The following is a 13844-nucleotide window of genomic DNA, read 5'->3' on the forward strand; positions in this document are numbered from 1 at the left end:
TCAGAGCCTTTGTGACCTGCTTACCTCTGTAATCTCATTTCTACCAACATCCCTCCCCCATTCTTTATTCCAGTCCATCACTTACCTACCCCACCCCCAATACTTCCTGTTTTCTCATATCTCCATAGTTTTGGGTCAAACTGCTTCCTGTCTTAAATGTCCTACTTCCCTGTCACCTTCAAGATGCAGCTCAAGATGCAGGTCACTACCCCATCTCCAACCCTAAAGGCTACATTAAGTGCCCCTCAAGCTGATGCTCAAAACTGCACCATAAATTATAGTGCACTGAATGGCCTCTCTCCTTTTCAAGTACACTATGTGCTGCTTAAGGGCAGGAGTTGTATTTTCCTCATATCTATATCCTCAAAGCCTAACCAGTAAGTGCTTATTGGATGAATTTGTTATCCATCTTTCATTAACTAAAGACACACATAACCAATGATAAAACAAAGTGTTATCACAATAATGGGAAAAGATCTAAATATTGACCCTTGCCATTCTATTTTCTTTATACTTGAAAGAAATCTGAAAATAGGGATATCTCCCTCACATTCTACTAAGGGTTTAGAATGGGCTATAGCTGCAACAATGCCCTCCTAGGCAGTAAGGCCCATGAGAGCCAAGCCAGGTTTACTTGACCTTCTCTGAGTTCTTTGTCCGTGACTGACACACAGGAGATTCCTAATGAACACTTATTAAACAAATTTTAAAGTGTATGTTTTATTTATTTTTTAAATATATCTTTATTGATTTCAGAGAGAGAAAGGGAGAGGGAGAGAGAGAGATAGAAACATCAATGATGAGTCACTGATCGGCTGCCTCCTGCATGCCCCCAACTGGGGATCGAGCCCGCAACCTGGGCATGTGCCCTGACCGGGAATCGAACCCCGATTGCCTGGATCCTCGGTCGACGCTCAACCGCTGAGCCACGCCGGCCGGGCTAAACAAATTTTAAACTCAGCTACAGAAATACAAATAGTCCACCCGGTGTGGCTCAGCGGTTGAGCACTGACCTATGATCCAGGAGATCATGGTTCAATTCCTGGTCAGGATACATGCCAAGATTGCAGGCTTGACCCCCAGTAGGGGGCGTGCAGGAGGCAGCCAATCAATGACTCATCATTAATGTTTCTCTCTCTCTCTCTCCCTCTCCCTTCCTCTCTCTGAAATCAATAAAGACATATTATAAGAAAAAAAAAGAAAAAAACAAATATTAATTCTTTCTCTAAGAAATCCATTCTTTCTTCTTTTCTCCCAATCTTTATTTTTATATACTATTACTCACCTTGTTGATTATACTCCCAGCCAAATTTCCTTGAGTCACTTAATGCCTGCCCCAAAAGGGCAGCTTGATGCATCAGTTTCTTAGGAACACAACCTACATTTACACAAGTACCGCCAAGACCTGAGAAAGAAAAGAATAGCTTTAATGCTTCATGTGTGTCTGTGTGTGTGTGGTTTTACACACGTGCAGAGTCAGTGTTATTAAAATGTGGAAATGACAAATTCAAATGGTTGTGGGGTCAACATCATAGCCCACAATAATATGCAAATGATTAATCCAAACTTTTTAATCACAGGTCTGTGAAGGAGGCCCAAGGATGAGCAAAAATGTGGATGTGCATTTGAATAGTTTTCTGGGGACACTGTTCAAAACTTTCACTTGAGTGACCTACAAAGGGATCAGAACTGTATTAGATTACTTATATACCACACCAATGGCCAGAACTCCAGCTCCCAGACTTTACTCTTTGTAACTCTGACTCCTCTGAGCCAATAGTAGGTCCACTGCAAGGTAAATTAGCTTTACTAATATGAAATTCTTAGCTATAATTTTTTGAGTAATTTGGAATTTTTAAAAATATTTTTCATATTTTGTCAGGGTTCTGGTAGGAAACAGATGACAGTCTCAAGCTGGGTAACTAGAGAAAGTTTATAGAGAAATTAGTACTGGGGTGTGGGCAAGCAAAGCAAGGAGGGACAGAAAAATAGTAAAAACTATTAACAGTAGGCTCATCATCAACCCCTCACGAAGGGGTAAGCACACCAAGCAGGTTCCACAGACCAAAGAGGGGCTGTGGCCTTCCATAGGGGACGGAGCCACAGCTTGCAGCAACCAGCAGGGAGGGAGCCAAGAAAATGAGGACCCCCCCCCCAACTCCATTCTCCTCCCTCCTTCTGCTCTCCTCCCATTACCCCAACTGGCCAAGCCCAGCCAGAAGCCAGAGGGTAAGGATACCAATTCATCAGCCTTCTGTGACATAGAGCATGGTAGAGACCATGATGAATGGATTTGAAGCACAAACAAAAAATATCCAGCACAAACTCTATGTGTTCTATTTTACAGTGAAAAGAAATGGGAAGGTGAGCACTCTCATCTATAACAAAGTCACAGGCCTAGAAGCTCACTGTGCACTTCATTAAACTGACTGGAATGATCACACGTACACTATTCAACTGACCATCATGTAGCCATGAAAGTCAGTTATGAAATCAATGCAGAAACAAAAAAAATATTACAGCAAACTTAAGTGAGCATGACACAGTCCACAGTACAACCACAACTATGTGAAAATATTAATGCGTGCGTGCAAAAATTATTATGGCAAAAGTGTTGGAATACTAGGTCATGGAATTTTCTTTTGCAAAATCTTCCCTAATTATTTTGATGTTATCTTTCCAAATCAGCAGTTGTTAACTATGAGATGGTCTTAGGCCAGTTACTTCACCTCACTGAGACCATTTCCTCACCTACGGGCCAGGCTAGTTATACCTCCTGAGATTGTTGTGAGGATTAAATGAGATTAAACAAAGCCAAAAATGTATGTGAAGAGCAGAGAACAACAAAGAAAAACATCTTACCCCAGGATGTACCCTGAGGTGACGGGACCACAAAATCTAGCACCATTACTTTCTTTCCCAAAATGGCAGCTTCCTAGGGAAAAAAGAGAAATAAAAAGACCTTGTCATTTCCTGACACTCCCCCAATTTTTCTATTCCCTAAATAAAAAGGCTGTGTTTGTGTCATAACATAGTCTTTCTCTTTATTAAACCAGCTATTACAATAAAAGCTTAGGCTATAACATCAAGATTGGCTTTTTTTTAAGTATCAAAAGAAATTCTTATGGCAATCATCAGGGAAATTATCTTCAAGTTTCAGTTCTTTCATACCTGAGCACATGCAAGACCACCAGAACCACCACCGATGACTATGAGGTCATAATCATATGCCGCATCTCTCTGAAGAAGCTTCTGTAACAAACCACTCTGATGTGCCTATGGTTTCATGAAAGGAGAGAAAATGGTATGACTTGTTTTAAAACTGGTTCTTTTTACCCTATGTTTAATCAGCATGGATTTCTTTTATAAAAATCTTACAAACAACCTATAATTCATGTAAATTAGAATTGTAAGTTTATCTGAATGGTATTCAAATAAGGTCCAACTAGTTAGAACATAAGCCAAAGTACATGTTTGTTCCTTATCTCCTGAGGGGTAGGCACGTGTCAAATGGCCCAGAGGTCATGGCTTTCTATCTGTCAGATGAGGTCCTTTTCCTTGGTCTAATCTTTGAAATATTATACCCAAGTGCAATAAAATAGCCAACTACCATTTTTCAAGATCCTCTATATTTTGTTCACTGGTGCTAGGATTCATTTGGAAAATAATTCTTATGCTTCCTCAGCAGGACATGCGCTTCAAATTTTTCATGGTTTCTCATAAATTGACCTAAAATTTGCAGTTTACTGATAATTTCCTACATAAAACAAACATTTTTGCTTTTTCTTTCAGCAATGGTCATAAGCCTGGCTCTGCACTATATTCTCTTGTTCACCTGGCACCCCCTGTGATCAGAAGCAGCTTAGATGGTGAGGTTAGAGGTTCAATATTCGATTTAGCAATAGTTTTCCTTATATGAAGTCAGTTGCTCAATTTTATTATGTTGGCTCTGGAAACGCCATGCTGGAACCAGCTCATCCTGGGAAGCACAACAGAAGTGCTATGAAACTACAGGACTCAATAGATGCCATGTGGCCCACTGAAGGATGGATGCCAGCGGAGGCTTTCCGCACATTCTAAAACAGACTCCGTTGGCCTCCTTACATTTAGGTGCCCTTAGAGAAATCTTTGCAAAGCTCCCATGGTTAGCAGCCTTGACAGGAATTCTACTTAACCTAGCCAAGAATGTTAGCACTGACCTCATTTTAATAAACCGGAAAGAGAGAATAGCCCTTGTTTCTCTCCACATCAGGAAAGACAACAAGGTCTCCAGGATGGCCCACCTGGTGGTCTGACAACCTCGCTCAAAACCTTCTCCTTCTTAGTTTCTGAAGTTTGAGTTGGTAGAAAAGTTAATTTCCATCAAAGTAATAATCAAGGTTACCTGATAACCATCCTATACACGTCCCATCTTACAAATTTCAAAAGACTAATGGACTCCTAAAAACCATTTTATCCCCTTTTAAATATTTTTAAAAACAAAACTTGAACAAGCAACATTAAAAACACATAATACCATTATTACCTGGAAAGTTTGGTCATATCCACCCATATGTACTTTATTCACAAAAATACTGGGCACAGTTCTCTGATTAGTGATCTCTGACAGCACTTCTTGAACACTGGCCCCATCATCTAAAGAATAAAAAATATATAAAAACACTGAAAGGGTTCCAAACCTTTTTGAGTCAAAATGAAGTGTTACAACACTCAAATGCTGCCACGTACACACCCATACAAGGTCAGCGTGTTATATAACTTTATGAAATAATGACTCAAGAGGCAAAACATCCAGGTTTTCAAGAGAAACCTTAGAGAATAAAGACCTATCTACTGATTCCTTTTAAAATAAACCTTTCTAATTTAGATTTTGATATATAATTCAATGGTTATGCCAGGCAAATAGATGAGAATCCTCTTTAAAGAGCAAATATCAAGATAAAATCTGTTTCAATGGTAATAACTCAAAATATTTTCTACAATTATATTTGAAAAATCTTTTTGATCATAGCACAAAATTTGTCCTCTATCCCTAACAATAAAACCAGGTCACAACTACCTAAGACTATTTGATATACTCTTTAGAAAAGTCTCAAAGATTTAAGAACATTTCACTTATTAAGGTGCCTGGCTAGAAGGAGTTGGTGAAGTCCCATCAAGGCAGACATCAATATTTTTCTGTTCATCACTCTGTCTCCCTCTGCAAAACACATGTATGTGTAAAGTGCTCAATTAGTATTAGATCAATTAATGCATGTTTGAGAAGAATTCAAATTGTAAAGCTAAAAGATTATGTGTTCTACCTCATAGGTAATGAAATCAGGAAATAGGGGCAGATTCTTTTCATTTATTACAGCTTAATCTATTTTGCTAGAAAGTTATCAGATACATCTCAAATGCGTGAAGTGCTTCAAGATTAGCAGCTTATACATTTTCCTCCCACTCCCTCTCCTCAAGTAACAAAAATATATAAATAAAAAAACTACAAATTATCTGTCATATAGAGGTTCATTTTCTATATAGTTGAATGTAGACAAAAATAGCTCACCTAACCCAGAGACAAGAGTAAATTGAATTGAACAAAGCAAATGAAAAGAAGTCAATCTTGTTGACATTTATTGAAACAACAGTATGTACTAATCATTCCACTTACCCACTTTATCAAGTTCCAAGATATTATACTCAACTCCCAAAGAAGAAAAAAGTTCTTTAACCTGTAACAAAAATTATACTTAAGTTTTCACTCTCATAAAGATTCAATAGAGTTATGAAATATGGACACAGTAATAAAGTATGTCCAAAGTAAATGTTCTTCAGAAATATGAGCTTTGGCCTATGGCTTTTTGTTGTTGCTTTTAATCCTCACTGGAGGATGTGTTTTTATTGTTTGTTTTGTTTTTTAGAGAGTGGGAGGGGTGGGGAGGGACAGAAATATCGATGTAAGAGAGAAACGTTGATCGTTTGCCTCCCATATGTGCCCCAACAGGGAATTTGAACCCACAACCTAGGTATGTTCCCTGACCAGGAATCGAACCCTCCACTTTTTGGTGTGTGGACTGATACTCCAACCAACCGAGCCACCCAGTCAGGGTGGCTTATTTTTTTATTCCCTTCCTCTCCCCATCTTCCCAGAATAACCTCAGCCCATCTCTTCCCTTCTTTTTCCATTTGTATCCTCGTCTTCCAACTCTGTAACTTTTGCCCTAATCCGTCTTCTCTACTCAAGACAGGCAAAAATATTTCTTCACCTGAATGTCCCCAGGCACCTCACATGCAATATGCCCAAAATAAAACTCATCTTCTCCCACATACATTTCCCTCTTTCTATGCTTCCTTTGAACAATCTTGTATCATTCAACAAATATTTATCCATCAAGTATCTACTATGTAGTCAAGATATAACAATGAATAAGACACAATCCCTGCCCTCTAGTAGGGGAAAGAGGCAGACAAATTGACAACTCACACCACCACTGTTCGCCAAGTGCCTGAACAAGAAACCCTTGGGCCTTGCTGTTCAAATAGGGGACAGAGAAAAAGCCGCAGCACAGGCATCACCTAGCAGCTTGTTAGACATGCAGAATCAAGCCCTGGATCAGAACCTGCATCTTGACAACTGTGCGAAGCACTATGAGTCATTTTAATGTCCCTCTCTTGCAACATCTTCCTACCCTACACTAACTCCTCACCCATCCAACTAATTACTAAGTTTTATCACTTCTCTATGCTGAACTAGTTCACCTTTCTAGTTCCCAACAGTTGCTATCTTAATTTGAGCAATTTCTCAGTAACATCCTAGGAGTTATCTCTGCATCCAGCCTTGTCCTTTCCAGTTCTCTAAATTGCAGCCAAAGTGATCTTCCAAAGCCCACTTTTCACCATTACTTAAACTCTTTAAGGTCCTCCCTCAAAATAAAGCCCAGAGGTTCTGATCCCAGGATGGAGGCATAAGGAGTCTGGCAGATTCACTCCCTAACAAAACACCCACAACTGGTGAAATTATTTTAAAAACAACAATTTAAAGTCTCTGGAAATTGTCCTGAGGGCACACAACAAATGAAGAAACATGTATTCAAGAAAATCTAATAGCTGTCAATAAAAACAGGGAGAGTCTGAGGCACTTAAGTCGAAACCTACACCCTCCCTCCTCTATCCTAGGTCAGCTTGGTAGAAGCTCCACTTCGAGTGAACAGCCAAGTACATGAGGTTCCCTAGTCCCTGAAATCTAGTCACCAGAAGGGGCAGACCACCAGCATTTCTCAGTCTCCTCACGGCTCTAAGTGGCAAAGGCTACATTCCTGACAAGGGTGGCCAAAAACATGGGGGCGCTTTCCTCTACCCAGTCTGCACTTAGAGATCAAAGGCTTTACCCGAGGCTGAAAATACTGGGGACCTGATCACCCTTGCCTCAGCCCACTTGCAGGGTGAAGTTTCAGGCTGGGCAAGGTAAGCCAAAAAGATCATAGGCTATTGCCCCACCCAGAGCTCTGATCATAAAGCCTTATGTATAGAAAAGCAGCTGGAAACATCTTGGGTTGGACTTACAACTTGGATGGGGCAAGATATCAGAGAATCACTAGGGTGGGGCAAGCAGTATTAGGCAGGCTGATGGAGACTCAGATATGGCCCCCACCTGTTGGCTCTTCAGAGGGAGAGCTCAGCAAAGGAACAACACCCTCTGCCAGCACTTCCATCAGGGAAAAAGCTGCCCCTCCAACCCTTGCCCCAAATCCAGACAATTCTGTTCCTCCCAGATGTTCCTGTGCCTTTTGAGCTGCTGCCCCAACACTGGAGCTCAGAGCAAGTGAGTCCAAGTGAGAGGAAGGCCTGGGATTCCTGAGGTAGCCATAATACCCACTGGTTCTTACAGCCAGAAGTTACGAAGACTTCTCTTCCCGGCACTGGAACCCTAGAATGGGGCCCTGCTGTAGGGCTGGGAACTCTCGCTCCTCAGAGGGGACGTCCACAGCCAAGATATCCCTCCTGCCCTGGCTACAAAATGGATGAACCTTGAGGACATTATGGCTCAGTGAAATAAGTCTTTCAAGGAAGGACAAATATTGCATGATTCCACTTATATGTGGTAACTAGAGTAGTCAAACTCATGTAGACAGAAAGTAGAATGGTGGTTTCCAGGGCCTGGAGGAGGGGGAAGGGGACAATATTGTTTAATGGATACAGAATTTCAGTTGGAGAAGATGAGAAAAAGTTCTGTGGATAGATGGTGGTGATGGTTGCAAAACAATGTAAATGTAATAATGCTACTGAACTTTAAAATGGTTAAAATAGCCCAGTGTGGCTCAGTTGGTTGAGCCTTGTCCCATGCACCAAGATGTCACAGGTTCAATTCCCGGTCAGGACACATGCCTGGGTTGTGGGCTTGATTCCCAGTAGGAGGCTGCAAAAGGCAGACAATTGATGTTTCTCCCTCTCCCTTCCTCTCTCTCTAAAATCAATGAAAAAATATGTTAAAAAAAAAAGTTTTATAAAAAAGGTTAAAATAGTAAAAAAGGCGACCAATGGAAGTATACATTTTTTAACCCACAAATGTATGAATCAGAGATTGGCTTAAAATTCATGTGGGGAGGGGGTTTTTTTTAAATTGGGGCATTTTCTTCACCGTTTAGTTTGGGCCATTATTTTGTATCTGACTAATGGTAACTTCCTGACTAATCTAGCGGCCTCCATATGAAGTCTAGTTTTCATACTACTGCCAGATTTCAAATCACAGGTCAGACCCTTCACTCCTCTTCTCAAAAGTATGCATTATTAAGTCCACGCTTAGCATTTTAAGACCTCCTCAATATGACTCTGAAACTAAACTTTCAACCATTTTCCAATTTACTATCCTGATTTCCTTTCATATACCCTAAGTTCAACCCCACTATTTTTATTAGATCAACTCCTATCTGCCTATATACTACTTCCTTCACTAGATGCTGTTCTTTACTTACAGACATCTAATTTCTCTCTCATGGATCAGCTTAAATATTATTTCCTTAAATTTTTCTGATCCCCCACAGAAGCAATTGTTTTTGTCTCTCATTCCCACTACGCTTGTTTTCCACAGGTATTTCTTTCTGTACATGAAAGCTGGTGGATTACAGCTCAATTAGACCATTAGTACTTGGAAGGCAAAACCACGGTTTATTCACTTTTGTGTCCCCACAACACTAAGCACACAGTAACACAGTAAATGACATCAAGGAACAAACCTCTCTACTTGACTTTGCACAAACATATAAAGACAGATGATATGAACACATAAGAAAGTGGGCTGCTTAGCCAGGCAAGGAAAATACTGAAAGATCTGTCATCTGCACACTAGAGCAACACTCACCTCCAAAAGTGAGTAAATGATTCAGGGAGACAGATTTTTGCTCATTTAAAAAAAAATCTAATAATAAGAGCTATCCAATTATGTAATGGTACTCAAAGTATTGTCCACATTACTGGAAGTGTTGACATACACAGAATGAAAAATATCTGTCCTATAATTTTCTGCATCAGCAAAGGTTTGACTAGAATGATCTAAGACCAATTATTCATTCAACCCATATAACGTACCCCAGCCCACATTCTAGGCCCCAGCGACACAGCAATAAACAGGCACAGTTCTGACCTCTTGGTGCTTTTTGGTGGAAAGCATGGACTCACCAATAAATGAAGAAGGGACAACTGATAAGTCATAAATAAATAAAATAAACTGTGTCCCTACTCACATCATCAAGTCCAGGTGACATAAAGGTGAGTGTGAAAGGCACACTGTAAAACTTTCAAGAACTAAAACAGGAGAATTATCTTTATGACCTCAGAGTAGAAACAGGTTTCTTAAATAAGACACAAAAAACACAAACCATAAAAGGAACAAAGTAATAGATTTGACTACATTAAACTTGCAAACTTCAGTTACCAAAAGATCCCATAGTGTAAAAAGAAGAAACAAATCTGGGAGATTTTCCAATACATATAACCAAAGGATTGATATCCAAAACATATAAAGTATACCTACAAATCAGTACAAAAATAAAACCACCTGACAGAGAAAAAAGCAAAAGGAATGAAAGCTTCATAGAAGAGGAAACTCAAATGACCCATAAACACATGAAAAGATGTTCAACTTCATCAGGAAATGTAAAATTAAAGCCACAACAAAGTACTATTTCATAATTGCCAGAATGGCAATAATTAAATATATCAACTGTTGTCAAGAGCATGAAGCAAATGAGAACTGTTTCAGGCTGCCAGTGGGAGAGTAAATTGGTATAACTACTTAAAAAACCGGTTTTGGCACCACCTAGTTAAGGTAGAAATCATGCATCCTCTATGGCTCAGCAATTCAACTTCAATATATCTACTGTAAAATAAGTCTTACATATGCACTGGGAGATATGTGCAAGAACAGGAATAGCTGTATTGCTTTTAAGAGCAAAGAAGTAGAAACAATCAATAAACTGTAGTATTATTTATTCTAGGGAATGTTAACAGTAATGAAAATTAACAAACCACAGCTACAGAAACTAACATGCATGAGTCTGTAAAACATAACTGTTGAGGGAAAAAAATAGCAAAAGAATACATATGTATGATTCTACTTACATAAAGTACCAAAACGGGCCAAAAGGAACAAAATATTTTCAGAATTATATGTGTATTTGGTGAAACTGCAAAGAAAAGCAAGAAATTTTGGATAGTAGTTCGCTCCGAGTGGAGAGAGGAGAATGTAATCAGACACAGACATCCAAGGAGGCTTCCAGAGTACTAGTTTCTTTACTCGTTAAGATGTATTTCATGATATGCATACTTTTTGAAACAATATATAAGGCAATGTAAACTTGAAAACAAATTTGAAAAAAACAGCCTATAATTTCATGAAACCTACCCAATAATTTATGCATTTGCATATTCCATTGCAACTTTCTGATAATGTGAGGTACAACTGAAAATATTAAAAGTCCTATCATTCGATGGGTTTATCTTCCAAAGGTTCATTTCTAAGTGGGTTATTTTAAAACTCAGAACAAATCTGTCCACAAAAAGGCTGGATTCCCAGTTAGCCCCTTCAAGTTAAGGTAATATGGAATACTGCTGAAGTTACCCATCCCCTCGTACCATCCTCACACCATTCCTCACGTTCATTTTACAAAACGTGGAAACCAAGGCTCCGCGGAGTTCTGTAACTTGGTCAAGGTCACGCAGTTAGGAAGCTGGCTCTGACTCCAACTCTAGTCTACCACTCCCAAGTCGTGGCCTTTCCTGGCCCTACTCTTATCAGGCCAAACGTCTTTAGAAATGTATTTTATTCTTCCGGATAAACACTTGACAAATAAGCCAGCATCAGGCTGACAACCAGGAGCGAGAGGACGCGCGGTTAACCCCACGAGCCGCGGTCCCAGAACAAGCCTGCGGAGTCTAGGCGGGCGCGGTTACTCGCCGCGGGCGGGCCGGGCGGCCGCCTCCCCCGCGGAGCCAAAGGAGCCGAGGAAAAGGTCCCTGTCCTGGCCTCGTGTAACACCCCAGAAAACGGGTCCCGAGTCCCAGCCCGCTGAGAAGTTGTTGGGCCTCGCGGGGTGAGTCTGAGGTCGGACGAGGCATCGCTCGGCCGGAGGTCCAGGGACACGAGAGGAAGGATAAGCAGGGATGCGGAAAGACCCCGCCCCCCCAGGCTCTCACAGCCCCCCCGGAGCCCGCCCCGCGCCCGCCCCGCCTACCCGCGAGCAGTGCGGACAGTAGCTTTTGCTAAAGATCATCACTCGGTTGCCCTCGATGAGGCCCTGGAGACGCCGCCGTACTTCTTCGCGGGCCTCGGGAGACAAGCGGCTGGTCCCGGGGGACGACAGGCGGGCCCGGCGCCCGGGCAGTGACGACGCGGGCACGCCATGGACGCCGCCCAGGCGGCGGTCGGGGACGGCGCCCACCTTAACGGGCCCCACCGACTTCTGCCCCCGCGACGGTGGCGGCGGCGGCGGCTGCGCCAGGGCCTCGGCGTCGCTCCCGGCCGGGCCGGGCCTGGTCTGCTCAGAAAGACCTGTACGCGGGCGGCAGCGCCCCGCCTGAGGTTGGAAGAAGGAACCGCAAACACCGCCCAAGCCCCGCACCTGCCGCTATCCCCCCGCGGCTGCTGGCCCCGCCCCCGACGCCGCCCCGCCCCCGGCGCTCTGCCCCGCGCGCATGCGTACCAGGCGGCTGCGCAGGCGTCTCCCACCCTCGAAAGGGGGTGGGGCTCTGGTCGGTGCGTGCCGGCGGTCAGAGCGTCGGTTCCCACACCGAAGGGTCAAGGAGAGGCGCGCACCTGGGTTGCAGGTTCGATCCAGCCCGGTAGGGGGTGTGCGGAAGGCAACCTATCGATCTCGCGTCCGTGTCTCTCTCCCCCCACCCAATTCATGCCTCACTCTCGCTTTAAAATCAATTTAAAAAATTAAAATATTAAAAATAAAAAATGGGTGGGCACTGCATACCCTCATTATCCCTGTCATCATCCTGGAGCCGCCCACGGGTGCCCTCTGCACCTGCCCATAGGTGCCCTCTGCGGAGGACTTTCCACAACTTGTAATCTCCACAAGGATGTCTGAATGTTATGGAAATTGTGAATAATGGTATTTTTTAAATACCGCAAACTAAAAAATACGTTCCCTATCACAACGCAGTTCTAAATGAGTTTCCTAGATTCCTACCTCTAAGTCTCTGCCCATTAGGGTGGTGCCTCAGTTTTCGAATGTACTCCGTTCCAGAAGACCTTTCGAGTTCTGAAAGGTTCGAAAACCGAAGGATCCACAGCCGACAGCGAGGCCTCAGGATCTTGCCCTCAGCGGAAGCCACGTGGCATGTTCCACTCCCGAGGCGTGTTGGAAACCGAAGCATTTACCCCTGGGTTTACAGCGCTCCTAAACCGAAATGTTCGTCAACAGAGGTGTTGGAAAACCAAGATACCACTGTACATAGAATTCTGGAGGCTTCTCTAACAAAGAGACCCTGAAATCATCTGCGCCAGACAGGAACCCTGTATCCATTATTTGGGTGGATGGGTAGGTGGAGGGTCTCAGGGCTAAACTTGATCATGATGACTTACAGCCCCCTGTGCTACAAGGATGCCCTGCAGCGAGTGAATGAAATCCTGCTAGAGAGGGGCTCAAGCACAGGACCAGCAGGCATGGCCTAATCCCTCTAAGGAACACAAACTTAAAATTATGCAGCTTCTCCCCTATGAATGGAGACCTTAAATCACCTGGGAACGAGTTGCCTTACGGTCTTTTGCGTTTCCTTAAGTTATATAAATGTAAGGCCTCTAATTCTCTCTGAGCTACTGTGATTATCCCCCATTTTACAGAGAAGCTCTGACTTGCTGGAGCCCATATCTTAGTAAGTGGCCAAGGGGGATGCAGAATGGAAGTAATCAGAGGGTGGGGTGGAAGAGGCAGGGAGACACTGGAGGGAGGTGAGTTAAAGTGATAGGGGGCTGCGAGGCGTGAAGGATGCCTGCTGGGAGGCAAGGAGAGGATGCCTTCTGGAGGCAGTCTGGGACCACTTCCACAGCCCACAACCAGAGGCCACCAGCATGTGATGGCCCCTCTTCCCAGAGGCCTGGGTAGGGGGGGCCTGGTGACCTCTGAGAGCCAGGTCCAGGACCTGCTGGCCTTTCCCATTGCAGACAACTTGGGAGCACATGCTTCTACGAGCCCAGACTTCTCAGAGCCTTTAAAGTTACCAGTTTGTAATGCTACATTTATGTGATTTTCTGATTAATGTCTGGCACCTTCCCCCACAAAGTGGAAGCTCTGCAAGGGCAGGGAGCATGCCAGGTGTTCACCGCTGTGTCATCAGTGCAGACTGCTTGCTAGCGCATG

The 13844-nt window shown here is 43.0% G+C and overlaps 1 protein-coding gene across 1 annotated transcript in view; it reads right to left on the reverse strand.

Annotated features, from left to right (window-relative positions):
• The window catches only part of TXNRD3 (thioredoxin reductase 3), a 32800-nt gene extending 20705 nt beyond the window's left edge, over window positions 1-12095 (reverse strand). Inside the window, exons 1-6 of the mRNA XM_087818679.1 lie at window positions 11712-12095; window positions 5654-5714; window positions 4526-4635; window positions 3172-3276; window positions 2863-2935; window positions 1286-1405 (exon numbers count right to left, since the gene is read on the reverse strand). Coding sequence (XP_087674805.1) covers window positions 1286-1405; window positions 2863-2935; window positions 3172-3276; window positions 4526-4635; window positions 5654-5714; window positions 11712-11750 — 508 coding nt within the window. The 5' untranslated portion in view covers window positions 11751-12095. The remainder of the gene's footprint in view (window positions 1-1285; window positions 1406-2862; window positions 2936-3171; window positions 3277-4525; window positions 4636-5653; window positions 5715-11711) is intronic.
• Window positions 12096-13844: the final 1749 nt, after the last annotated feature.

This window comes from Miniopterus natalensis, chromosome 7 (genome assembly GCF_054644295.1).
Source record: "Miniopterus natalensis isolate mMinNat1 chromosome 7, mMinNat1.hap1, whole genome shotgun sequence".
Classification (NCBI taxonomy): domain Eukaryota; kingdom Metazoa; phylum Chordata; class Mammalia; order Chiroptera; family Miniopteridae; genus Miniopterus; species Miniopterus natalensis.